The 26,361-nt window shown below is 50.9% G+C and overlaps 1 protein-coding gene across 1 annotated transcript in view; it reads right to left on the reverse strand.

Moving 5' to 3' along the window:
- Positions 1 to 6,164: 6,164 nt before the first annotated feature.
- The window catches only part of FCGBP (Fc gamma binding protein), a 53,428-nt gene continuing 33,231 nt past the window's right edge, over positions 6,165 to 26,361 (reverse strand). The window contains exons 19-31 of the mRNA XM_054697181.1: positions 25,003 to 25,579; positions 24,660 to 24,859; positions 24,156 to 24,297; positions 22,637 to 22,974; positions 21,379 to 21,952; positions 20,437 to 21,053; positions 19,548 to 20,091; positions 18,095 to 18,666; positions 17,243 to 17,816; positions 16,377 to 16,576; positions 7,376 to 7,759; positions 6,456 to 6,727; positions 6,165 to 6,328 (exon numbers count right to left, since the gene is read on the reverse strand). Coding sequence (XP_054553156.1) covers positions 6,319 to 6,328; positions 6,456 to 6,727; positions 7,376 to 7,759; positions 16,377 to 16,576; positions 17,243 to 17,816; positions 18,095 to 18,666; positions 19,548 to 20,091; positions 20,437 to 21,053; positions 21,379 to 21,952; positions 22,637 to 22,974; positions 24,156 to 24,297; positions 24,660 to 24,859; positions 25,003 to 25,579 — 5,004 coding nt within the window. The 3' untranslated portion in view covers positions 6,165 to 6,318. The remainder of the gene's footprint in view (positions 6,329 to 6,455; positions 6,728 to 7,375; positions 7,760 to 16,376; positions 16,577 to 17,242; positions 17,817 to 18,094; positions 18,667 to 19,547; positions 20,092 to 20,436; positions 21,054 to 21,378; positions 21,953 to 22,636; positions 22,975 to 24,155; positions 24,298 to 24,659; positions 24,860 to 25,002; positions 25,580 to 26,361) is intronic.

Below are 26,361 nucleotides of genomic sequence, written 5' to 3' on the forward strand. Positions count from 1 at the left end.
TAAAAAAAAAAATAAATAAAGTCTCCTCTATGCCCGCTAAGCCTCTCCATTTTCTTTCCTGCCTACTAGAGTGGAGTCCCTCTCTGGGCTTGCATTCAGTTTGCATTTTCTATGTACCAGGCAAGATTCTGAACAGTGAACAAGATAGAAAGACAAAGATTCCCACCATTCTGGAGCTCAACTTCTAATGATGGAAACAGACCCCAGACAAATTATTAGAAGACAGTAAATGCTCTAGAGAAATAATAGCAGGGAAGGGGGATCAGGAGTGTTGGGGTGTGTGTGACATTTCTCATCAGGTGGTCAAGAAATGCATCAGGTGACTTTTTCTTTTTAAAAGATTTATTTATTTATACAAGGACTGGGTACAGTCAGAAGTGCAGGAGGGTGAGAGAATTCACCAGAGCCAGAGTGGGGAGCAGAACAGGCAGACTGATGAAGTACACTGCTGAGGGGAGCAGCAGGCGCGGCAGGAACAGTCTGTTGAGCCATGTGGGACCCTCGCCGGCAGCCAGGGATCGAACCAGAGCTGCAGAGGCTGCGGGCAGTTTCGCAGTCCAGAGCTCAACCGCTGCGCCACCAGGAGAGCCCGCATCAGGTGACTTTTGAGGCAAAAACTAATTTGGTGAGGACTGAAAAGCCCATAATCTATCTAGGGGAACAGAGTTTCAGGCAAGGAGGAGTGCATGTGCAAAGGTCCTGAGGCAAGAAAGGGAAGGTGAAGGGGAGATTGAGGAGAGGAAGGCAGGAAGGTAAGAAGGCAAATGGTGTTTTCTTGTCAGTCTTGCTTTGGATTTTAATGAGTGAGATGGAGCTGCAGAAGGGCACTGAAGAGTGGAGGGGCATGATCTGACATGGGATCAATGGCTGCATGTGGGAAACTGTGGGAAGGGTGTGAGCAGGAAGAACAAGGAGAAGCCTGCCGTAAAGGATCAGGTAGGAGACAAGGATGGACAAGTTCAGGTGCAGGCAGAGGAAGGGGAGAGGGGTGAACAGTTTTGTGAGTGTTGAGAACTTTGTGCTTTATAATTTTGTATTAAGATCCATCCCTCTATTCATTCCACAAAGCAGAACAAGTGCTACTGTGACAAGTTACAAAACACCTCCAGGACAACCCACTGGTCTGCAATCCCGAGGCTGAGTCTGTTCCCCTCGTGGCTGAGGTGTGTGCTTCTTCAAACTTTTCTGGACATTTGATAAGTTTACATTAAAAAATATAGGAAAAGAACATTTTGGATTCGCCAGAGATAGAGTGGGAAGCAGAATGGGCATCTACTGAAATCCACTGCTGAGGGGAGCAGTGGGCAAGAGAGGAGAGGTCTGCAGTGTCATGTGGGTCAGCTCCCTGGCCGGGGAGGCTGCAGTGGCTGGTCATTGCCTGATAGTGCTGAGACTTTAACCCCTGCTCCACCAGGGAGGCCCCAATCATTCCATCTTTGATTGTCTTTTCTCAAAACTCCTTGAAAGAACGTTTCTGTACTGTCTTCACTATTCAGAGATTAAAATTATTTTAAATTTTGTTGTTTTTAACATATAACATGTTTACAGACATGTTATTGGCTAGCTTTGTGAGTTATCACTAATGGAACTGTAACAGGGTGGTGCCCAGGAAAAGGGGAGGTTCCAGGTTCCCTGCCCCACCCATGGGAGGGTGGAGGTGAGCAGGGGGGAGAAGAAGCTGGAGAGGAGACTGGAGAAGGAAGGAAGCAGGATGGAGAGCAAGAAGGAGACCAGGAGGAGGGACTTGGAACAGAAAGACACGTGAAGAAGCTGCGCTCGCTTGTTGGTCCTGAACTGGTTGAAATAGATGTGGGTTAGAGACCCATGGGGCAGTTAACAATGGCAGCTTTTTTATTTTTATTTTTTTTAGATTTATTTTATTCAGGAGAAGAAGGATTAGGGTCAGAATAAGGGGGGTGGGAATTGTATGGGAATATAATAAAATGAAAATGTATACACTGTGCAAAAATGATGTAAGAATTATATAAAATTAAAAAAAAAAGATTTACTTTATTTATACGAGAGCTGGGGCACAGTCCAGAGGCGTGAAGGGTGAGAGGAATCACCAGAGACAGAACAGTGAGGAGAACAGGCAGACGGACCGAAGGCGCTGCTGAGGGGAGCAGCGGGCGAGACAGGAGGGGTCTGCTGTGCCACATGGGTATCTCCTTGGCCGGCTGGGAATTGAACCTTTGCTGCAGAGGCTGCAGACAGCTTCACAGCGCTGCGCTCAATCCACTGAGCCACTGGGGAGGCCCAACAATGGCAGCTTTTATGTTGGTTTTGACCCTTTTCTATGGGTCTCCTCTGGAAGATGCTTTTGACTTGTGGAGGTTTTTGTGCCTTGCTTTGGGCCAACCCTGTTTGGCTGGACATTTACTCACGAGGGGATGGGTAACTTTGGGTACTATATTTGGAAACTATTTTGTCTTTTCTGTATTGCACATGAATTGTATTAAAATTCCTTTCCATTAAAGTTCTGTTGTTTTGTCTTGATGCAAAGGAAGGCAGAATATATTGAGAGCAGGCAGGTTTGGGGGTTCTGGGGTGTTCCTCTCCCTGTTCTATAACAGATTAACCCATGTAACCACCACCCAGGTCAACAAATAGAATATTATCAGCACCCCCAAGCCCCATTGTGCCCCACCTTTTAGGTGTCTTTTATTATGTATACTGTTCTAACCTTGTTTTTTTTTTTTTAAATAAATTTTATTTTTATATTCCCCATACAATTGCAACCCCCTTTTTTGACCCTAATTCCTCCCCTCCCCGTCCCCCACCCCCCATAGAGTGTCTCTGGTTCATAGTTTTTTGTTGATTTTGATTTTTACTTTCTTATAGTTATTCTTTTTCCTGGTCTCTTATTTAAGTTTTCTAGATTCCTGCTATGAGTGAGACCATCCGGTAGTTTTCTTTTTCTTTCTGGCTGATTTTGCTGAGCATGATCCCTTCCAGCGCCATCCATGTTGCTGCAAATGGCATGTGTTTATCTTTTTCGATTGCTGAGTAATATTTCATGGTATATATGTACCACATCTTCTTGATCCAGTCATCGATTTTTGGGCATTTGGGTTGTTTCCAAAGCTTAGCCATTGTAAACAGTGCTGCTATAAACATAGGGGAGCAGGTGCTCTTTGGAATTGATGTTTCTGTGTCCTTTGGGTAAATACCTAGGAGTGGAATTGCTGGATCCTATGGAAGCTCTATGTTTAGTAGGTCCAGAAATCTCCACACAGCTCTCCATAGTGGTTGGACCAGTTTGCACTCCCACCAACAGTGCAGGAGAGTTCCTTTTTCTCCACACCCTCGCCAACATTTGTTGTTGCTAGTTTTTTAATATGTGCCATTCTCACTGGTGGAAGATGGTATCTCATGGTAGTTTTGATTTGCATTTCCCTGATGACAAGTGATGTTGAACATTTTTTCATATGCCTGTTGGCCATTTGCATTTCCTCTTCAGAGAAGTTTCTTTTTAGCTCTTCTGCCCATTTTTTGACAGGATTATTTTCTTTGTTGTTGTTGAGTCTCATCAGCTCTTTGCAGATTTTTGTGATCAGTCCTTTATCATTAGTGTTGTGTGCAAAAATGTTCTCCCAGTTGGTGGGGTTTCTCTTTGTTTTTGTTATTGTCTCTTTTGCTGTGCAGAAGCTCTTTAATTTGATGTAGTCCCAGCTGTTTATCTTTGCCTTCACTATCACTGCTTTGGGTGATGTGTCTGTAAAGATGTCTTTGATGTGCAAATCCCGTAGTGTTTCGCCTATATTTCCTTCTATGTATTTTATGGTTTCAGGTCTTATGTCTAGTTCTTTAATCCATTTTGAGTTGATTTTTGTGTATGGTGTGAGGTAGTGGTCAAGCTTCATTCTTTTGCATGTAGCGACCCAGTTTTCCCAGCACCATTTATTGAACAAACTTTCTTTGCTCCAATGCATAGTTTTTGCTCCTTTGTCAAAGATTGGTTGACCATAAATCTGTGGGTTTATTTCTGGATTTTCTATTAGATTCCATTGGTCTGTGTGTCTGTTCTTGTTCTAACCTTGTTTTTTCACTTCAAAATACATCCTGGAGATAGTTACAAATTAATGTCTAGAGATCTTTTTTTTTTTTAAAGATTTATTTCTTTATACAAGAACCGAGGTACAGGCCAGATTCACAGGAGGGTAAGAGGATTCATCACAGACAGAGTAGAGAACAGAACAGGGAGACTGACCAAATACACTGCTGAGGGGAGCAGCGGGCGAGACAGGAGAGGTCTGCCGTGCCATGTGGGATTCTCGCCGGCCTGCTGGGATCGAACCCGTGCTGCAGAGGCTGTGGACAGCTTCACAATGTGGCGCTCAACCGCCTGCGCCCCTCGTTCTTATTTTTCATTCATCTACATAGTTATCCATCAGATTTATTCTACAGTCTACTAATTAAACATCTGAATTTTTCCAGTTTTTTCCAATATATAAAGAGCACTGCAGGGGCCAACCTTGGGTTTCCATCCTTTTCTTGCCATTTCATCTCTAGTTCGATTCTGAGCAGTAAGACTGCTGGGTCAAGGGAAAAAAATGCATTTTGCCAGACTACCAAACATCCCTGCACTGTATTTTTTTTTTTTTTTTTTTTAAAGATTTATTTTTTTTTTTATTTGTTTATTTATTTATACAAGCACTGGGTACAGTCAGAACCGCGGGAGGGTGAGAGAATTCACCAGAGCCAGAGCGGGGAGCAGAGCAGGCAGAAGGACCGAAGTACACTGCTGAGGGGAGCAGCGGGCTGCAGGAGAGGTCTGCGCGCCATGTGGGACCCTCCTCCGGTGGCCGGGGAGCAGCCGGGGATCGAACCGGCGCTGCAGAGGCTGCAGGCAGCTTCGCAACCCAGCGCTCAACCGCTGCGCCACTGGGGAGGCCCTCTGCACTGTATTTATACATCTTGCGTTCCTAGTGGTAACAAGAGTTCTATCTTTAAAACTTTGGCAACAAATTGTGTTGTTGTGTTTCTGTCTCTCTGATAGTTTAATTTGCATTTTCCTTAGTATGGGCAGAAGTGAATATTCCTTATCATTAAGGACCATTTTTCTTTCTCTATGAGCCCTTAAGATCTTTTCTTTTTCTATTGGATTGTTGCTTCTTCTTCTTTATTGTCTGGTTCTCTCTCTTCTTTTTCTTTTTCTTTTTTTTTTTTAAAGATTTATTTATTTATTATTTATACAAGCACTAGGTAAAGTCAGAAGCGCCGGAGGGTGAGAGAATTCACCAGAGCCAGAGCGGGGAGCAGAGCAGGCAGAAGGACCGAGGTACACTGCTGAGGGGAGCAGTGGGCGGCAGGAGAGGTCTGCGCGCCACGTGCGACCCTCCTCCAGTGGCCGGGGAGCAGCCGGGGATTGAACCAGCGCTGCAGAGGCTGCGGGCAGCTTTGCAACCCAGCACTCAACCGCTGCACCACCGGGGAGGCCCTTTCTTAGTTACTTCTAATTGGTACTAAAGGCAAATAAATTGTAAGCGTAAAAAATGCTAGGAAGGAAGGATTTGGGACAGAGGGTAACAGAAAGAAGTCCACTTTACATAGGACACATGTTATATGTGATGTCATTTGGACGTGGGGTCTTTGGGAGGTGACTAGGTCGAGGGTGGAACCCTTAGTGGTGGCTCGAGAGAACTGCCTCAAACTTCGACCATGTGAGGACACAGTGAGAAGAGGGAACTAGGAAGCAGGTTCTTGCAAGATACCAATTCTGCTGGTGCCTTGGACTTTCAAGCCTCTAGAACTTGAGAAATAAATTTCTGTTGTTCATACGCCACCTAGCCCGTGGCATTTTGTTATAGCTGCCCAAACGGCCTAAGACATATGAAACCGGTGACAGAGAAATTAACTTGCTAGGACCATAAAAATAAGCCATAATCTATTGATCTCTTTCCATTTTTCATTCCTTTCTTCATCCAATCATTTATCTTCTCATCCACCCATTCTTCTAGCCATCCATTTCCCTTCCTTCCATTTCCCCACCCACCCTCTTAGAATCCATCCATTCATCCATCCATCCATCCATCCATCCATCCATCCATCCATCCATCCATCCACCCTGTCATCCCCAACAAATGTTCATCATGTGTCAGATTCCCCAGGCACAGAGGGAGGAAGGTCAGGGATGAGTAGGCAAGAGACACATCAGCTCAGCTTAAGATATTTATTTATTGCCCTCACAGTCAATCATAGTGACTCAGCAGAGGGGCAGAACATGGAAGAGGACCATAATGACACAGCACCTCCTTCAATCATTGCAATGTCTCAGGCAATCAGGTCCTGAAGTCCTCATCCCCAGGCGATGGCTGATCAGGCAGAACTGCGAGAGATAGACACTTAGCACCTAGCCTCTCTCATCCGCTTAGCATCCACCCCAACTACGCCCTCCCATGAGGACTCGGGTTACCCTGTCCTAAGAGGCCTAGCTTCTGAGCTACACCCCTTACCATGGGGAGAAATCCTTTGCTCTCCACCTCTCCATCGATGTCTTCCCTTGGGAGGTGTGCCCATCATTGACCTCGACTCCATCGAAGTTTCCACAGGCCCCACACAGCATCCTGGCATGGTCACTGCTGACCATCACAGTCAGCTGCCCATTGGGCCAAAGCTGCACCTGGACCCCTGCCTTCTGCTTGACCAGCACAGAGCCATCAGGATTCCGACTCACGGACACAGATGCTAACATCTTAGCTGGGAGATCCACTCGGAGACCATTCACCTGGTGGTGGGGGAGGAATACAGAGGTGAGGTCAGAGCCACAGATGGCTGGAGAATGGAGCCCTCAAGCAAGATAATAAGTTCAAGAAGCAAAAGCACAGAGGCAGGTGCTGAAAAAGATGAAGACCTGGATGGCTGCACACTATGGAGAGGTGAATACGTAAAATAGTAGAGTGGAGCTCTGGATGGATGGATACAGGGGTCAGACTGACTGGACAGACAGGCACGCACACATCACCTGAGGCCAGGCTGGGGGTGCACTCTGTGCCAGGTAGATAAGCAAACAAGCAGTGAAACCCCAGCATCATCCTGTCTGGTTGTTTTCAAAATAAAAGAACCCTGAGCATGTCCTATAATTAACTGTTCCTAAATGAAAGCAACCTTCTCCCTTGTTTTTACAATGATGATGCCCGAATACAAGTAGTGCCCTAGCAAGTGCAATAACCACATGATAAAATTACTGTTTCTCGATCATAAATCGTGGACTCAGCCAGAATGAGGGACCCAATCTGAACTACTGAGACAAATTTACATCCAGAGATGACCCAACAGCAGCGATCTGGAGAAAGGACACAGCCAGCCAGAAGCAGTGTAGGGATCCCACAAGCAGCAGCGGGCCCAGGAGATGGCCCCGAGTGCCCAGGCTTACCCACACGCCCTTGTTCGGATTCACAGTCACCAGCCCATCTTGGAAGAAGACGTGGACCTGGCGTGCTGCGCCAACTTTGCCGCTGCAGATGGGGATGTCAACAAGGACGCGGTACCAGGGGATGGCCCCCTGGAATCCTGGGCAGCGGACAGAGAGCTCATAGACGTTGGGGGAGCTGATCACGTTTTGGGCCCCGTCGAAGGTGGTGAGATTGCCACCCGCAGAGAGGGAACAGAGACCCTGGGGGGCCCAGCAGCCTTGGGACCCATCCTGGATGGCACATATGAGGCCTGACTGGCAGCCAGCTGGCTGGCACATCAGGACAGAGCTTGAGGAGCAGGAACAGAGCTCTCCACAGTCTGGGGTCAGCAGGGAGGTGTTCATCTGTGTGCAGAAGGGGCCAGGTTATGGTGGTGTGGTGGATGGAGACAGGCGGCACAGCCCTTCCACCCTCCACACGGTGACGTCACAGTGATTCCCATTAAAAAATGAAGTTTCCCAAAACAAAGCTGAGAAACATGACCGCAGGGCTGAGGCTACCAGTGGGCAGGGCAGCAGAGGGGGAGGGCTCCCTGGTTATGGTGGGTGTGTGACATGCATCTGACGTGTGAAGCTGTCCCCCCAAATTTCATATAATGTTGTAAACCAATCTTACCGCAATTAAAAAAAATAAGAGAGGGCCTCCCCTGGTGGCGCAGCGGTTGAGCGCTGGGCTGTGAAGCTGCCTGCAGCCTCTGCAGTGCCGGTTCGATCCCCGGCTGCTCCCCGGCCACCAGGAGGGTCCCACATGGCGGGCAGACCTCTTCTGCCGCCCGCTGCTCCCCTCAGCAGTGTACTTTGGTCCTTCTGCCTGCTCTGCTCCCCGCTCTGGCTCTGGTGAATTCTCTCACCCACCCGCGCTTCTGACTATACCCAGTGCTTGTATAAATAAATAAATAAATAATTAAAAAATTTAAAAAAAATAAGAGAAAGAAACGGGGTGTATGTCCCCTTTCCTGCAAGTCTGGTTTGGCCTTAAGACTATAATTTAGGAGCAACATGGCGGCGAGGAGACGCTGCGAGTAAGATCTCCCATTAAAAAAAGTTAATAGGGAGGAAAAGCGGCAGGTCCCAGTGAGAAGTGGGACACGGAAGATAAACGGGTGACGCCAGCGAACTGCCCGAAGAAGAAACTGGCCATAAAAGAGGACTAGAAGGGAGGGAAGCGCAGAACCCTGCTCCCCTCCCCCGCCCACAGAGGCGGCACTCTCCGACCAGCAGAGAGGAGGAAACAACAAACCAAAACGGCCAACAAGAACAAACGAGGCAGCAAGCGGGACTGTGAGTGGAAAGGAACTATTGCAGCCACCACACCCCGTGAACGGGAGCTGAGGCGAACCCTGCAGGATCCGCCGCGGCGGTGAGCGAACGGCTCCTGGCGCCATTAGAGAAGAACAAAGACCCCGGGAGACGCGCACACAGCCCGGGCTGCCGGTAAGCTGGCGCGGAAACGCGGCGCGCTCGGGGAGCTTGAAAAGCAGGTGCAGACCTGGATCGCGGCTGCCCGGGTCCCCGCGCCTGCAACCTAGGCTTGCGGGGAGACGACCTAGGCTTGCTGGGAGACGCGCGGAGGTCCTCACTGAGGTGAAGGTCCCTCCCTGAGTGAGCAGGAACCAGGCGCCCAGGCACGGGAGCTGTGCAAAAGGCGCCATTCCCGCGCCACTGAACTGGGCTACAGCCCGCGTCCTGGAACTGAGGGCTTTGAACTGAGACCCGGGGCGCGAAAATTCGGGGCGTGGGTTCTCCGCGACGGTGGGGCACAGGGCAGACACAGCACCCCAAAGCTGTTGAGGTGTGCCCTACCATTCCCGCTCTGTTCTCTGTCCCACGGGGTGGGGGGAGGCGAAAAACAGCCCCCCAAGGACAATAGGAGAGATCTCTGGCGCCACCTAGCGACCAGGAAAAAAAAAAGTCACTAACACCCTATAAAACAGGACATTTCTTAAGACTGCTTGAAAAGGGCAGAAGGTTTCTGGAGGACCCAGTGGCCAGCCGGGAAGTTATTCCACGCCAGGCCCCTTCCAACCAGCAGTCTGAGCCCACAGAGGGAGCAGGCACCCACGTCCGGGGCAGACCGGGGGCGCAGAAGAGTGTGCCTGAAACCGGAGGCGCAGGGACTGCATCCCGCTTCGCCATTTGAGAACAGGGACATTTCTTCAGTAAAAACTGCCTAAAACCAGCAGAAAGCTCCCCCAGAAGACAGAGATGGCTCCTGGAAGAGCCAGAGGGGAGCGGAGAAGTTCACCCAAGATGTCAGTCAGTCCGAGCAACACAGTGTCCCAACGCATACGACAAATTAGAAAACAGACAGTAGGGAGTAGAAGAACCACACGCAACCTAAAAACTCCTCAGGAAAGAAGCACACCACAAAAAGAAAACCACTCCCCAGATTGCAACGACAGCAACTTGGAAGAACTTCTGAGCCTTCCAGAAAGAGAATTTAAAATTGCCATGATTAAAAAAGTGATAGATCAGAAGAAGGAAATTGAGTCCCTAAAGAGGGAAGTAAGAGAAATGCAGGAGATCAAAGAATTAATGGAGGAACTAAAGAACTCTGGGAAAAGCAATGAAAGCAGAATAGATGAAATGGAAGAACGAATAAGTAATCTTGAAGACACAGAAATAAAAAGAACCAAAACAGAAAAGGAAAGAGAAGTACGAAGGAAAAAGAATGAAGAAAGACTTCGGGAACTATCTGACTCCATGAGGAAAGGAAATATAAGAGTTATAGGAATTCCAGAAGGAGAGGAGAGAGATGTAGGAACAGAGAAAATATTCATGGATATAATTGAAGAGAACTTCCCAAATGAGAAGAAGGAGCTGAAAATTGATATACAAGAAGCAAGAAGAACACCAAACTTCCACGACGAAAGGAAAAACACAGCAAGACACATAATAGTAAAGCTCCCAAGAATCCAGGACAAGGAAAAAATAATGAAGCTGACAAGAGGGAAGAAACAGATAACATTCAAAGGAAAACCAATCAGGCTGACATCAGACTTCTCTGAAGAAACACTACGGGCAAGGAGAGAGTGGAGGGACATAGTCAACAGACTCCAAGAAAACAGATGCCAACCAAGAATACTCTATCCCGCAAAGCTCTCTTTCCTCCATGAAGAAAGAATATGGACCTTCCCAGACAAAGAGAAACTCCGGAATTTCATTGCGACTAAACCCCCACTCCAAAAAATACTACAAGGAATCCTAAAGCCAGAACCTCAGAGGGACGAATAACAACGAAAGAAGACCAAAAAAAAAAAAAAAGTTATTAAAAGAATAAATAAATAAAATCAAAGGAAAGACAAACATAATGGCAAATACAGATGCTAACATATCAATATTAACTCTAAATGTAAATGGACTAAACTCTTCAATAAAAAGACACAGAGTTGCAGCCTGGATTAAGAAACAAAACCCAACCTTTTGCTGTCTCCAGGAAACACATTTAGCTACAAAAGATAAAAATAGGCTCAAAGTCAAAGGATGGAAAACAATCCTACAAGCAAATGGGCCAAAAAAGAAAGCAGGAACAGCTATACTCATATCAGATAAAACAGACTTCAAACTCAAAAAAATAAAAAGAGACCCCAATGGTCACTACATTATGATTAAGGGGACAATACTTCAAGAAGAAATAACACTCATTAACATATACTCACCAAACGAAAGAGCACCAAAATATATCAGACAACTGTTGTCCTCTCTGAAAACAGACATCAGAGAAAACACATATGTAGTGGGAGACTTCAACACACCACTATCAACAATGGATAGATCAACAAGACAAAAAATAAGTAAAGAAACTAAAGCTCTAAATAAGGACCTAGAGCATTTGGGCTTAACAGACATCTATAGAACACTAAACCCAAAAAAAACGGAGTACACATTTTTCTCAAGCGCACACGGATCATTCTCCAGGATCGATCACATACTGGGGCACAAGACAAACATCAACAGATACACCAAGATTGAAATCATACCAACCATCTTTTCTGACCATGAAGGCATCAAACTAGAAATAAATCATAAAAAGAAGGCAAGGAACTATCCTACCTCATGGAGATTAAAAGCCACACTACTGGAAGACCACTGGACTAACGAGGAGATCAAAGAAGAAATTAAAAAATTCTTTGAATTGAATGACAAGGAGGACACCAATATCCTAAATGTATGGGATGCAGCAAAAGCAGTAATAAGAGGAAAATATATAGCAATAGAAGCTCACATCAAAAAACAAGAAAGAACTCAAAGAAACAACCTAATCTCGAAGCTCAAAGATCTAGAAAAAGAACAACAAAAAAACCCCAGAACCAGTAGAAGAAAAGAAATAATAAAAACCAAAGCAGAAATAAATGAAATTGAAACTAAAAAAACAATCCAAAAGATCAATGAAACCAAGAGCTGGTTCTTTGAAAAAATAAATAAAATAGACAAACCCCTAGCCAGGCTCACAAAGGAAAAAAGGGAGAAAGCACAAATACACAGAATCATAAATGAAAGAGGAGAAATCACAACGGACACAGCAGAAATCAAAAGAATAATCAGTAACTACTATGAACAGTTATATGGAAACAAGTTCAACAATCTAGAGGAGATGGACAAATTCCTACAACTCTACAATCACCCAAAGCTAGATAAAGAAGAAATAGAGCACCTAAACAGACCAATTACAAGCAGCGAAATTGAAATGGTAATTAAAAACCTCCCCAAAAACAAAAGCCCAGGACCTGATGGATTTACAAATGAATTCTACCAAACATTCAGAGACGAATTAGTGCCTATCCTTCACAAACTCTTCCAAAAAATTGAGAAGGAAGGGACAATACCAAACACGTTCTATGAAGCCAATATTACACTAATACCAAAACCGAATAAGGACAACACAAAAAAGGAAAACTATAGGCCAATCTCCCTAATGAACACTGATGCAAAAATCCTCAATAAAATTTTAGCCAGCAGAATCCAACAATGTATCCATAAGATAATTCACCACGACCAAGTTGGATTCATTCCAGGGGCACAAGGATGGTTTAACATCCGAAAATCAATCAATGTTATCCAACACATCAACAAAAAGAAATATAAAAACCATATGATAATATCAATAGATGCTGAGAAAGCTTTCGACAAAGTGCAACACCCATTCATGATAAAAGCCCTTGAAATTCTTGGGATACAAGGAACATACCTCAACATCATAAAGGCCATCTATGACAAGCCAACAGCCAGTATCATTCTCAATGGTGAAAAGCTGAAAGCAATTCCATTAAGATCTGGAACAAGACAAGGATGTCCACTCTCACCACTGCTTTTCAATATAATACTGGAAGTCCTAGCCAGAGCAATAAGACAAGAGAAAGACATCCAAGGAATCCAAATAGGAAAAGAAGAAGTCAAACTATCACTATTTGCAGATGATATGATAATATACATAGAGAACCCCAAAATCTCCACAGAAAAACTAATTCAACTCATCAATCAATTCAGTAAAGTGGCAGGATACAAAATCAACACGCAAAAGTCAGTAGCCTTCCTATACACAAACAATAAATCTGAAGAAGAAGAAATCAAAAAAACCACCCCTTTTATTATCGAAACAAAAAAAATCAAATATTTGGGAATAAATCTAACAAAAGAGGTAAAGGACCTATACAAAGAAAACTATAAAACACTGTTAAAAGAAATAGAAGAAGACACAAAGAAATGGAAAGACATCCCCTGCTCATGGATTGGAAGAATAAACATTATTAAAATGGCCATCCTACCAAAAGCAATATACAGATTCAATGCTATTCCAATCAAAATCTCAATGGCATTCTTTAAAGAAATAGAACAATTTTTGATGAAATTCATATGGAATCACCAAAAACCCCGAATAGCCAAAGCTCTACTGAAAAAAAAAGAAGGAAATGGAGGCATCACACTCCCAGACTTCAAACTATACTACAAAGCCATAATCATCAAAACTGCATGGTATTGGAACAAGAACAGACATACAGACCAATGGAATCGAATAGAAAATCCAGAAATAAACCCACAGATTTATGGTCAACTAATCTTTGACAAAGGAGCAAAGACTATGCATTGGAGCAAAGAAAGTTTGTTCAATAAATGGTGCTGGGAAAACTGGGTCGCTACATGCAAAAGAATGAAGCTTGACCACTACCTCACACCATACACAAAAATCAACTCAAAATGGATTAAAGAACTAGACATAAGACCTGAAACCATAAAATACATAGAAGGAAATATAGGCGAAACACTACGGGATTTGCACATCAAAGACATCTTTACAGACACATCACCCAAAGCAGTGATAGTGAAGAGAAAGATAAACAGCTGGGACTACATCAAATTAAAGAGCTTCTGCACAGCAAAAGAGACAATAACAAAAACAAAGAGAAACCCCACCAACTGGGAGAACATTTTTGCACCCAACACTAATGATAAAGGACTGATCACAAAAATCTGCAAAGAGCTGATGAGACTCAGCAACAACAAAGAAAATAATCCAGTCAAAAAATGGGCAGAAGAGCTAAAAAGAAACTTCTCTGAAGAGGAAATGCAAATGGCCAACAGACATATGAAAAAATGTTCAACATCACTTGTAATCAGGGAAATGCAAATCAAAACTACCATGAGATACCATCTCACACCAGTGAGAATGGCACATATTAAAAAAACTAGCAACAACAAATGTTGGCGAGGATGTGGAGAAAAAGGAACTCTTGTGCACTGTTGGTGGGAGTGCAAACTGGTCCAACCACTATGGAGAGCTGTGTGGCGATTTCTGGACCTACTAAACATAGAGCTTCCATATGATCCAGCAATTCCACTCCTAGGTATTTACCCAAAGGACACAGAAACATCAATTCCAAAGAGCACCTGCACTCCTATGTTTATAGCAGCACTGTTTACAATAGCTAAGCTTTGGAAACAACCCAAATGCCCAAAAATAGATGACTGGATCAAGAAGATGTGGTACATATATACCATGGAATATTACTCAGCATTCAAAAAAGATAAACACATGCAATTTGCAGCAACATGGATGGCACTGGAAGGGATCATGCTCAGCGAAATAAGCCAAAAAGAAAAAGAAAAATACCGGATGGTCTCACTCATAGCAGGAATCTAGAAAACTTAAATAAGGGACCAGGAAAATGAATATAAGAAAGTGAAAATCAAAATCAACAAAAAACTATGAACCAGAGACACTTTTTGGGGGGTGGGGGGCGGGAGGGGAAGGATTGGGGTCAGAATGGGGCGTTTGCAATTGTATGGGGGAATATAAAAATAAAATTTAATATTTAAAAAAAAAAAAAAAAAGACTATAATTTAGTTATTCAACCAGAGTAGAAGCTGTGCTGGGCCAGGTTCAAGCCTAGACCTCAAGAGCTTCTCTCTCTTGCTCAATCACCCACCCACCCCCTGTACTCCCTCCCTTTCTCTTGGAACCCTGTTCAGTCACCCTAAGAACAGTCTGCGCTAGCCAGCCAGAAGACAGACTGGAGGAAGGACAGCCACGCCGGCTGGTGCTGTCAGGGACCAGCCAACGCTCAGGGGAACACCACGAGGCAGGCAGAGCCCAGGGCACAGCAGAAGAACAGCCAGGCGGAGCCCAGCCATACCTGCCACCACAGAATTGTGATCCACATGGTTGTTCGAAGCCCCTCAGCTTCGGTGTAGCTCGCAATGGAGCTACAGATAACTGACACAGGAAGGGCCGGCCACGAGAGATGCCCCAGAGTCCCACTGCCCACAGCCCAGACCCCAGGACCGGGGGCCCCAACTCCAGGATGAGACTTTCTCCCCTCTGACCAGCTATTCTTTCTTCACCGCATCTTCAGTTCTGCCTCATGTCCCAAATCCACAACGCAATCGTGCCCTGGGCTCAGTCCTTCCTTTGTCTTCTCTCTCTAGTTACTGCCTGGTGATCTCGTCAAATCTCAAGAAAACCAAACATAGTTTGATCCTGCAATCAGATGACCAAATACATTCCTCATACGTTTTGGTCTTCATCCATTGTTGCGATCCCACAGGCCGCTGTGGGAATTCTGAAGTGTTGAGTGTTAAAGGTGTCTCTGGTTAAAACGAGGATAACTTTTGGAATGGTAGCCTAGGGGGTGGGTGGGTGAGTTGTCGGGAAGCCCCCCAAGCTTAGAGGGTAGGACTTTACACGTCACGCTGAATTCCCGGGAGAGGAGAGGGCGAGCGGGTAAGCTCTAAGACCAAAGGTTTAGTTGCTGGTGCCTGTGTCATGAAGCCCAGGAGGAAGGGGCTTTGGAAAGCTGGGCGGGTGAACATGTGAAGATTTTGGGGAGAGCGGCACACATGGAGAGGGCACGGAAGCCCCCTCCTTCCCCCCACCTTACGCTGTGCATTTCTTTCCTCCGGTTGTTGATTGATATCCTTTAATACCCTCTGTAATAAACTGGGGATCCAGTGAGCTCGGGACTCCTGAGTCCTGTGTACTCTTCCAGCAACTTAATCAAACCTGCGGCGGGGGCCTGGGAACCTCTGAGGGACACTCAGTCGGTCAGAAGCACAGATTATCGGACTCGCGTGGGGTACACGAAGCCTGAGGAGGGGTCTGGGGAAGCTCTGGCTTTAGAAGAGGCAGAGCCAACGCCTGGGGCTTACCCCCAGCACCCGAGGCGGAGGCTGTCTTAGAAGACTGAGTCCTTATCCTGTGGGACCTGATTCAGTCTCTGGAGGGACAGAGTCAGAAGTGAGCCAAGTCTTCCGAGAATTTGTGACTACGGGAGAACAAATTTCTCTTGCTTTCAGGCACTGACCTTACGATCATTTGTTCACAGGAGCCACATGCTGGGTCGTCACCAGTCTTCAGCCACACGGCTGCAAACTGGTGTGGCTCCTCTGTCCCCATGCTTGAGGCACAGAAGCTCTGGGTCTCCCTCACGCTCCTCCACCCTCCCTGTCCACCTCAAAGCCTGCTCACCGGCAAGTATCGGCCATCATGGGTGCACCCGCAGTCTCGAGTGGGGATGCAGATGCCCTGGGAGAGCAGGAAGCCTTCGTCACAATCACAGCCTTCAAAGCACCGGGTGGTGCAGCCCGTGAGGCCCGAGAGCCCTGCGCAAGAGTCCTGGCAGGAGTGCATGCAGACGGAATAGTGGCTGTTGGCGGGGCAGCGGAGTGCTGCGGAGAGAGAGGCGCTGGCGTCACGCTGGCGGGACTGTGGACCACTGACCTAGGTCTACCCACACCCAGCCCAGAGTGGCCAGGGCAGCTGAGTGTGATCAGGGCTGAGTGGGGATAGAATGGACAGGGTTGGGGGAGGGGAAGTCAGGACCTGGGGGAGGCATCCAGGGTGAGGCTTGGGGCTGAGCAAGTGATGGGTGGGGTTACTGTCCAGAGATGATGGGGAAGAGGAGGATCAGATCTGGGGTTAAATGCTGATGTCATATGGAGACCCAGCAGCTGAGAAGGATCCTCAGGACCTGAGGGAAAGGTCCAGAGGCCCCCGGTCCCGAGGCTGGCACTCAGGAGAGAGGCCAAGGCTGGAGACGGAGTCCACGCTCATCACTGAGCACAGACCCTAGGCCCTGGGGTGGATGGCAGAGCTGGACATAGGTCCTACCCTGAGAAAAGTGAAGGAGACATGGCCCTGCCGGAGGTGTGAGGGGCCATTGCCATGTCCTGGGCAACCTGAGGGAACACGGTCTTGCCCTGGGTTTCAAGGAAACAGACAGACCCACCCTGACTGGGTTATCTGAGAGTCCAAGAAGGGCCAGTGAGCAGGCAGCTGGGAGGGACTGCCCTGAGACTGGTGTGGGGCCCTCCCAGGGGCCCACAGACACTCACGGCAGAAGCTGTCTGTTCTCCAGGGCTTCACTTCTGCGCCGGCCGCCTGGCAGGCTGCTGTGTAGGCCGCCAGGCTGCTGCAGAGGAAGGCGTGGTCTCCCTCGTGGGCACACATATCGTACACACATTGGCGGAAGTACTCAGAGGGGCTCAACACCTCATGGCAGGCCGAGAAGGGGCCGTTGGGGTCGCGGAGCTTCCCGCAGGCCTGGAGGCTCTCGAATGGGGCCGTCTGCTCTGCCAAGCACACGGGGCAGCCCTGGGGCCCACAGCCCTCGATACAGCCCTGGGAGGAGCTGGGGGTCCTCCACGCAGCCCCAAAGGCCTCCACACTGGGGGCCACAGACCCATCGGGCAGGACAAAGTCATCAGTCCAGTTGCCGTTGAAGTTCCCACAGAGGCCACACATCCGGCCATGGAAGGGGCTGGGAATGGACATGAGGACGTGGGCATCGCCGTCAAAGAGAAGCCGCAGCCCCTTGGTCGTCTGCAGAATCACGTTGCGGCCCTCGGCAGTCACCCGCACGTGGCCCATAGACACGGGCAGAGTCACCACCTCGCCATCCACAGTGACCTGCGTGGAAGGACCCAGCTGGTCAGGCACTCAGAGACCACACTTAAGCCGGTCCCTTCAGAATTCCAGGGTGGAGCCGTGTCCCTTCTGGCCTCCTTGGGGCAGAATCACGTGTGCCTCAGCTCCCTAAGCTGGGCCACATCCCCCACGGACTTCCCAGAATGGTGTTCCCCCTCAGTTCCTGTTGTTTAGTCATCTCTCTCCCAAAACCCCCCTCGGAGTCCCCAGGGCAGATTGCGTTCCCCTCACACTTCCAAGGCAGCACCGTGCCCACTTACCAGCGGTCCTGGAGCCAGGCTCACCACCTGGTCAGCCACCGTCACCAGCAGGCGCTGGGGCTTTCCAGCTGTGTCCTTCTCAAGCACAATGCTAAAGTCTTCGTCCCCGGGCTGTGGGTGGCAGACTTGGGCCAAGACATAGGAGCAGGTGCCGTGCAGGTCATAGACACGCCCATCGAGGGTGACATAGTGGATGCCCCCATTGGCCAGGCAGCGGCCACAGCCGGTGGCGTGACAGGCCTGGACGCCGTCCTGGACCCGGCACTCTTCATAGGGCCCGCAGTCGGTGCCCTCCTGGCAGTTGACCTGGCCGCCGGGCCCGCACTCACAGCGCCGCCCGCACTCGGGGCCTGGGTAGAAGATCTCGCCCTGCGGGTAGTAGCGGCCTTCGTGGAGGCAGCCACACTGACCCACTGGCACGCAGGTGTCCCCACTGAGCACGAAGCCAGCATCACAGACGCAGCCCTCCTGGCAGACGGACTCACAGCCTTCAGGCACCGACAGGCTGGGGCAGCTCACAGGGCAGGAGTCACCGCACAGCTCGTAGTGGCTGTTGGCAGGGCACTGGAGGGCTGTGGGGACAAGAGGGGAGTGGGCCGGTCAGGCGCAGGGCAGGGGGCAGGAGAGTGAGCAAACCAGAGTGGGCGAAGCTGCGGGTCTCTGGCTCAGCACATTTCATGAGTGAATCTATCGGAGGATCTGAGTGGGGTGTCTGATCCAGCACATCTGATGGGGTGCTGTGTGAGAGATCTGGGCACCAGGTTTCGAACCAGGTTTTGTGTCAACCTGACCGAGTATTTCTAAAAAGTGAATCTGAACAGGTCTCCCTGACCAAATATGCAGCGTTCGAACCAGCTGAGGGGTGTGAATGTCACTGTGGTGTGAACGCACCTGGCAGGGCCCATATAGTGTGCGGACTCTGAGTATGTGAAGCTGAAGGATGAATCAAGAAATTGGCCTGAGGAGAAGTGACCAGAACTGTCTGACCAGGAATCAGCACCTGCTCTGGGGTGACGTCAGGGTCCTGACTCTACCTGGGTATATCTGCCCAGGTGTGTCTCTGTAAATCTGGACCATCTCCAACCACAGGGGTCCCTGTCCGAGGTTACAGGACTCATTCTATCTGACCCTATGCTTGAAACAGTCTAGGGGCATCGTAGGTGTAGTGTCTGCGTAACTTTTCAGGTCAGTCACCCCAGTCCAACTGAGAAGTCTGAGCTCGTGAGTCCGAGTCTGGATTGGACCCGGGCATTCAGACCAGCTCTATCAAACGAAGTGTCTTCCACTGCAGTATGTAATCTGGGGGATTTTCGTGTGTGAATGTGGAGGGGTTTCTCTGACAGGAGCTAGCTGGCTCCTGGAAGGTGGGGTGGTCCCTCAGCCCTACTGGGGAAGAAAAATGTCTGCGAGGAGAGGCTCTCACTAAGTGGTTCACACATGGCTCAGTACTCACGACAGAAGTCTGGTCTCCTCCACTCCTCGATCTGGGCCCCAGCGGCCTGACAGGCGGCCACATAGGCGGCCACGGCTGGGCAGAGGCCTCCTGGATGACCCTGAACCTGGCAGGCGTCTAGGAGGCAGGCCTGGAAGTACTGCTCCGGTGGCACAAGGGTGTGGCAGGGTGCTAGTGGACCGTCGGGGGCCGAGATGATGCCACAGGCGTCAGGGCCACCGAACTGCTCCTGTTCCTCGGGCGTGCACTGCGAAGGGCAAGGCCCCGGCACACACTCCCCACAGCCAGGGGCGCCGCCCACCTGCCAGCGGCCAGGGTCTTTGCCCACCGCCTCAGGATCATCTGAGGAGTCCTGGTTGTAGTTCCCGCACAGGCCACACAGGGCACCCGCGTACACCGCTGGGACGCGCAGGCGCACGAAGTTGTTCCCGTCAAAAGCCAAGGAGAGCCCATTGGCTGCTGTGACCACCACGTTGGCGCCGCTCACATAGGCATGCAGGCGCGAGTCCAGCTGGAAGGGCAGCGACACGAGCTCGCCGTCCACCTGTGAGCGTGGGAAGTGTGGGTAGTAAATGGTACAGCTGCTCTTTCCAGTTCTGGCTCCACTACCTGTCCACTTGGGTGTAACCCTGAACCTCCCTCAGAGCTGCAGTAATATAGGAGCCGCTGTCATAATAAAAAACACATAGCAGGTTCTTCACTCAGACCCATTTTACAGAATAAACTAAGGCTCATAGATGGGAAAGTCACTGCTCTAAGCCCTTGGCTCCAAGATGTGTACTTGGAACCCCTGCTAACCTGCAAAAGGTAATCAGGAGGATGTCAGACTCTTAGCTTTCCCACACCACCCCAGTGCTGGCAGGTGCTGTCTGACCCACAGCGGCCTCACCTGCAGTTTCCGGGGCCACTGGGCACTGAGCGTCAGGTTGTGGTTGTAGATGGACAGGGTGACACTGCGAGTATAGCTGACGGCCTGGCTGCCCCGGTGCTCATTGGCAACGGTCACGGTGAAATGCTCAACCCCGTTGGGTAGCTCACCACAGACCCCACTCAACAGGTATTCGCAGGTGCCTTGGAAGTCGAATCGGTGCCCATCCAGGGTGACGTAATGTGGGTCACCCCAGGCCTGACACTCAGCCGTGCTGATCGGGTGGCAGCCAAACTGGCCTGATGGCAGCAGAGTACACTCTTCACCTAGCCCACAGCTGGCAGGTGTGCAGTCCACCGAGCCACCCCCGGGACCACAGCGGCACAGCTGGGAGCAGGTGCCATCAGACCAAAACTCGCTGCCTGCTTCATGGTAGGTGCCGTTGGCCCAGCAGCCGCAGCCGCCGTCCAGGGGAACGCAGTGGTCGATACTCAACACGAAACCCGGGTCACACTGGCATCCCTCGGCGCAGGGGCCCTCACAGAAGGCTGGGGTGGTGGGGGGCGCAGGGGACGGGCAGCTGGCTGGACAGACTGGGCCACAGAGCTCATAGTGGCTGTTGCTGGGGCAGGGGAGCTCTGTGGGAGGATAAAGGGGCGGGAGGGAGAGAAAGAGACAAAATATCAGGAGGTGGGATCTGAGTACAGGGTGGAGGAGGCAGAGAGATACGAAGGACAGAAAGTGAGACAGAGCAGGAAACAGACACGAAGAAGGGTACAGAGAGAAAGCGCGAGACAAAGAAGACCCAAATGTAGAAACACGGAGAGAGAGCGTCAAAGGGTGCTACGGAGCAAAGACAGGAAGAGACAGAAAGAAAGAGATGCAGAAGGCCAGTCCTGGAGCGACAAGACCCCCCCGCTCCGAACCCCAGCCCAGCACTGGCTTTGTTCCCCCCACACTCACCACAGCCTGCCTGCAACCGCCAGTCCTCGATGACAATGCCTGCGGCCTGGCAGGTGGCAGCATAGGCAGCCAGGGCCTTGCAAAGTATATCGTGGGCCCCGCCTCCCATGCAGACATCCAGAACGCAGCCCTCGAAGAAGCTGTCGGGGGGCACATGGGCATGGCAGGCAGCGAAGGGGCCTCCGGCACCAGAGGCCAGGGGGCCACAGTAGGCCGGGCCCCCGTACTCCTCCAGCTGGTCCCCAGAACATGTTGGGCAGGACCCCTGGCACTCGTCCCAGCACAGTGGGTCCCAGCCTGGCACTCTCCAGCTGCCGCCCCAGGCGGGGATGGAGGGAGCCAGGGTGCCATTGGGGAAGGCGTGGTCATTGCTGGCGTTGCGGTCCATGTTCCCACAGAGCCCGCACACGGCGCCATGATAGCTGCTGGGCAGAGTCACCTCCACGCGCCAATTCCAGTCATAGCTGACGCGCAGCCCGAAGTCGGTCACCAGCACTGCTTTGGATGAGCCATGGGTCACTGAAATGCGCCCGCCAGCCGCGGAGACGGGCAAAGCTGTCTGCACGCCGTTGACCTGGGGGAAGGAAGGAATGGAGACAAACAGAGGTGACTAAAGGTGTGAGGGGCCCAGCTCACCTCACCTCCCTCACCTACCATGGCTGGCGCTGCCAAGGCCTTCCTCACAACCAGACACATGGTCATCTGGCAGCCATTACAGAATCTGCTCAAGTCTAGCTGCTCTCTGGAGAGTGAAAGCTCATGTGGCTTTTTCCCCACCCTGGGGCTTGATCCCCATCTTCCCATCCTCTCTCCTCCTCCCGGCTCCACCCCTGCACATCCACCCCAATGTAGTTCTACATTAGAGTCTCTGGGCCTTGCAAACATTCACGATGGACCTGACCCTCAGCTGCGTGCTTTATACTTTACAGGTAGCACCTCACAGAGGGGCGGGGCCTGCTCTGACCCCCAGCTCACAGCCAGGCCCGCCTTCACTTGCCCAACTTCAGCCAGCCCATAAAGAATGCCTGGATTCAAACTCAGTTCTCTAAAAAGGCAAGAGCTGACATCCTACATTAGTCAGCTCTGAGCAAAAGGCCAGGCTTCCTTAATTCAAAGCAAAAGGGTCAGGTTTTTGCTGTAACAGTTGCTTTTGCTGCCATTTAGTTCTAGGCTGGGTGAGGGGAGCGCGCCTTGGGCACCTCCCTGTGGCCAGCAGAGCCCTTCTGCCCTAATGTAGGGGTGGGGCCAACGGGCTTACCCGGACTTTGCCAATTTCGTCTTTGTGGATGGAGATGTTGACGCCCAGTGTGGTCACGGTGACTCGCCTCACATAGGACACGGCAGGGTTGCCCCGGTTTTCATTCTTGGTGGTGACAGTGAAGGGTATCAGGTCCTGGGCGCTGACTCCTGGACAGGCAGTTGTCGCCAGCACGTAGTCACAGGTGCCCTGGAAGTCGAAGTCCCGGCCGTCGAAGGAATGGTAGTGTGGGTCGCCCCACAGCCAGCAGGTGTCCTCGTAGTTGGGCACGCACACACCCTCGCCATCTTTCTCCTTGCACGTCTCCTGTGGCCTACATATCACATCCTGGCAGGGGTCTGGGGGCAGAAGAGAGGTCTTTCAGAGGCTGCCCAACACCTCCCCTCATCATGCCAGGAACGCTGGCTCTGAGGATAGCCCAGGTGAGACCAGATCTTAGGGGTTTCACATCAAAGACCCAGGCCCAGCACTTTGAGGTCTGAGACCGAGGTCTCTACAGCCAAGACCCAGGTCTACGGTCGCTATATCCAAGTCCCATGCTGGGATAGCCCCTTGCTGAGAGCTTAGCTTCAGGGGACCCAGAACTGAGACTAGAGTCCCAGAAGCCCCTGTGTCCACAAAGCCAGTCTTGACAGCACCCCAAGAGGGCATCCCTGGATCAAGGGTTCTGTGTGTTCAAGACTTGGGCCCCAGAATCCCCCACACCTGAGCTCCAGCTACTAAGGCCAATACATTTGAAATCCTGGAGATCGCAACCAAAGGACTGGAAGGACTTTCTGGGGAGCATCTCACCCCAGAGGACCCAACATATGAGACCCTGACACTGGGACCCTGGACCTAAGCTCACAACCTGGAGTTCCCACCATGGAGTCCTGCCACCCAGGGCTACTGTGCTTGAGACCCTGCATCCATGACTCCAGCTTTTGTGGGTTCTTTGCCCGAGACCTCAGGACTCTGCTTTCCATCCCAGACGTGGGAGCTCTAGCTCCCCTTCACTAGGGGATGGTGTCTGAAGGCCAGCACCTAGTGCACCAGTGGTCAGCAGACTATGGCGCTACACCTGCCTGCTTCTGTAAACAAAGTTTTACTGGAGTCAAACCACCGAACTTAATTGACTACGATGCTCTTCATGACGCGGTGGTGAGGTGAGTGAGACCATGTAGTCTCTAAGTTTCAATATTTACAGCGTGGACCTTTAGAGAAAAAGGTTGCCTGTTGCTGCCTAATCTGACACCCTAGGAAAACTATCCCAAGGGTCCTCACTCTGCATTCCACCCTAAGGATATCGGATACCCAAGCCACACATCTGCTCATAATTGCCTGGCGCCGAGACGCGCACATTGTATGAGGTCCCTTTGTTTGGCATGGGAATCCCAGTCTGGGGCCCAAGGTCTAAGATCCCAAATCCAAGTCCTCTCTCCCTCCACCACAAAGGTCCTAACAGCTCCACCCTCAGTGCCCTAGTGCCAAGTCCATGTCCTTTCTTAACAATGCACAAGCCCCGGCCCCAGGCCAGTACCTTTCTTGATGCAGCTCAGGATGCCTCCAGAGGGCTGGCACTCCTCCTCAGGCTTGCAGCTGTGCTCCTTGCACACCATGCCTTTCCCGGAGCGGCACACGCACTGCTGATGGCAGTTGTCAAGAAGCACTGACTCGTCTGGCTGTGGGGACACAGGGTGCGGGCGTCAGGTGGGTGCTACTCTGCCATCGCTGCTGCTGTGCAGAGAGCAGGACCCAGAGCACTTGAAACCCATGTATTCAGCAGTGAAACACCATCTGAGAATCTAAGGGGCAGCATAGCTTTGCAATCAGTCACTCACTCACTCCCTCATTCACTCACTCACAGACTCAATTATTGCAAACTCTCCCCTGAGCCTCTGCTGCAGGAGAGATTCCAAGAGGGAGTAAGGGCAAAGGCTCTGGAGCAGATGCTCAGGGTTGTTTCTCCATTCCCAGCACTAACACTAAGGGGCTGGCAGGGGCTGAGGCCTGGACTCTGCCCGGGATGCCAGGATCCCACTACCTCGTAGTAGACACCGTTGTGATAGCAGCCGCACTCCTCCATGGGCACACAGGCCTCGCCGCTGTTGAGGAAGCCAGGGTCGCACTGGCAGCCCTCAGCACAGCGTTCGGGGCAGTTCTGGGGGGTGCCGAGGGCCGAGCAGCTCAGGGAGCAGGTGTCCGCGCAGACCTCATAGTGGCTGTTGGGGGGGCACTTCATTGCTGCAGAGAGGGCGTGCCCGTCAGCGCCCGTGGAGAGCAGTCCCAATACCCCGGGTCCCCCGCTTCCCTGTCACAGTCTGCCCTCTGCCCGGCCCCACCTCCCTGTCTGCCCCTGGCTTTGCTCCTCCTGAACCCGCACTCACGGCAGAAAGATTCGGTCCTCCAGGGCTCCACATGGCCTCCGGCCGCCTGGCAGGCGCTCACATAGGCCTCGATGCTCGAGCAGAGGATGCTCAGGTTCCCGCCGCTCACGCACAGGTCGAAGATGCAGTCCTTCAGGGCACCCTGGGGGCTGAGCAGTTTGTGGCAGGCGGCCAGCGGCCCAGTGGGCTTGGTGAGGAAGCCACAGAACTTCTCCTGCTGGTACTGCTGCTCCTGCTCAGGGGTGCAAACTGGCCCGCAGTCCTCGCAGGGGGGCGGCGACAGGCAGGGTGAGCCTGGCACCTTCTCCTCCCAAGAGTTGCCAAAGTCGTTGGGGTTGCCTGCCTGCGAGCCGTCGGGCTTCTGGAAGTCATCCTTGGAGTCGCCGTTGTAGTCTCCGCACAAGCCACACATCTGCTCGTAGTAGTTGCCTGGCACCGTGACCCGCACATTGTACACGAGGTCGTAGGCCACACGCAGACCAAAGTCGGTCTGGATCACCGCGTCCTTGCCGTGCTTGAAAGCACGAATCCGGCCCTCGGCCAGCTCCACGGGCAGCTTCATGTCCACGCCATTCACCTGCCAACGGGGGAGGGCACACTTAGGCGGCACGCCTGAGAGTCCAATGCCTCTGACCCCTCATCTCAACTCGCCGGGTCTGGCTTCCACTCTGGACAAGTGGCATGGAATAATGGCTGCCGTGGGCTCCATGGTGCTCCCCGAGACACCTGCACCAGAACCCAGGGTAGCACCTGATCTGGAGTGAGGATATTTGCAAATGTGATGAAGGGAGTGAGCCTCATCCTGGATGAGGGGGGACACCACAACCAGGGACGAGGCTCCCTGGACAGGCTGGAAGGGAAGACGCAGGGACATAGAGGACTCGTGAAGGTGAGGAGAGGCTGGGACTGGAGGGATGTGGCCAAGACATATGCCACACCTGCGGCCACAGAAGCCGGGAGAGGGGAGGAAGGAATCTTCCCGACAGCCATTGCACGGTGCAGCCAGGCTGACATCTGGGCGCATGGGCCCTGCCTCACAGCAGTGAGAAAATAAATTTCTGCTCTTTCAAGCTGTCATGGTGGCGGCGATTTGCAGTGGCAGTCACAGGACCCTGACAGGCCTCAGAGGCGGCCCAGCCTGACAGCTTCCCTTGGCCCCACTCCCCGGCGGTCTGTAACGTGGTGATGGCCCATGGCCACCCGCCTGGGAACGACTCATCTCTGCCCTTCCACTCCCTGGGATGTGGGCGGTGAATCCATTCTCTGCGTTTCTGTCCTTACCCCACGGGGCTGTCGTCAGGTTAGACCCATTCCTGTTTGAAAAGTGCTGAGAAATGTGTGTGGCCCAGAATGGATGCT

The sequence above is a fragment of the Talpa occidentalis genome, unplaced genomic scaffold (genome assembly GCF_014898055.3).
Source record: "Talpa occidentalis isolate TD23 unplaced genomic scaffold, MPIMG_talOcc4v2.1 talOcc4.17, whole genome shotgun sequence".
In the NCBI taxonomy this organism is placed as follows: domain Eukaryota; kingdom Metazoa; phylum Chordata; class Mammalia; order Eulipotyphla; family Talpidae; genus Talpa; species Talpa occidentalis.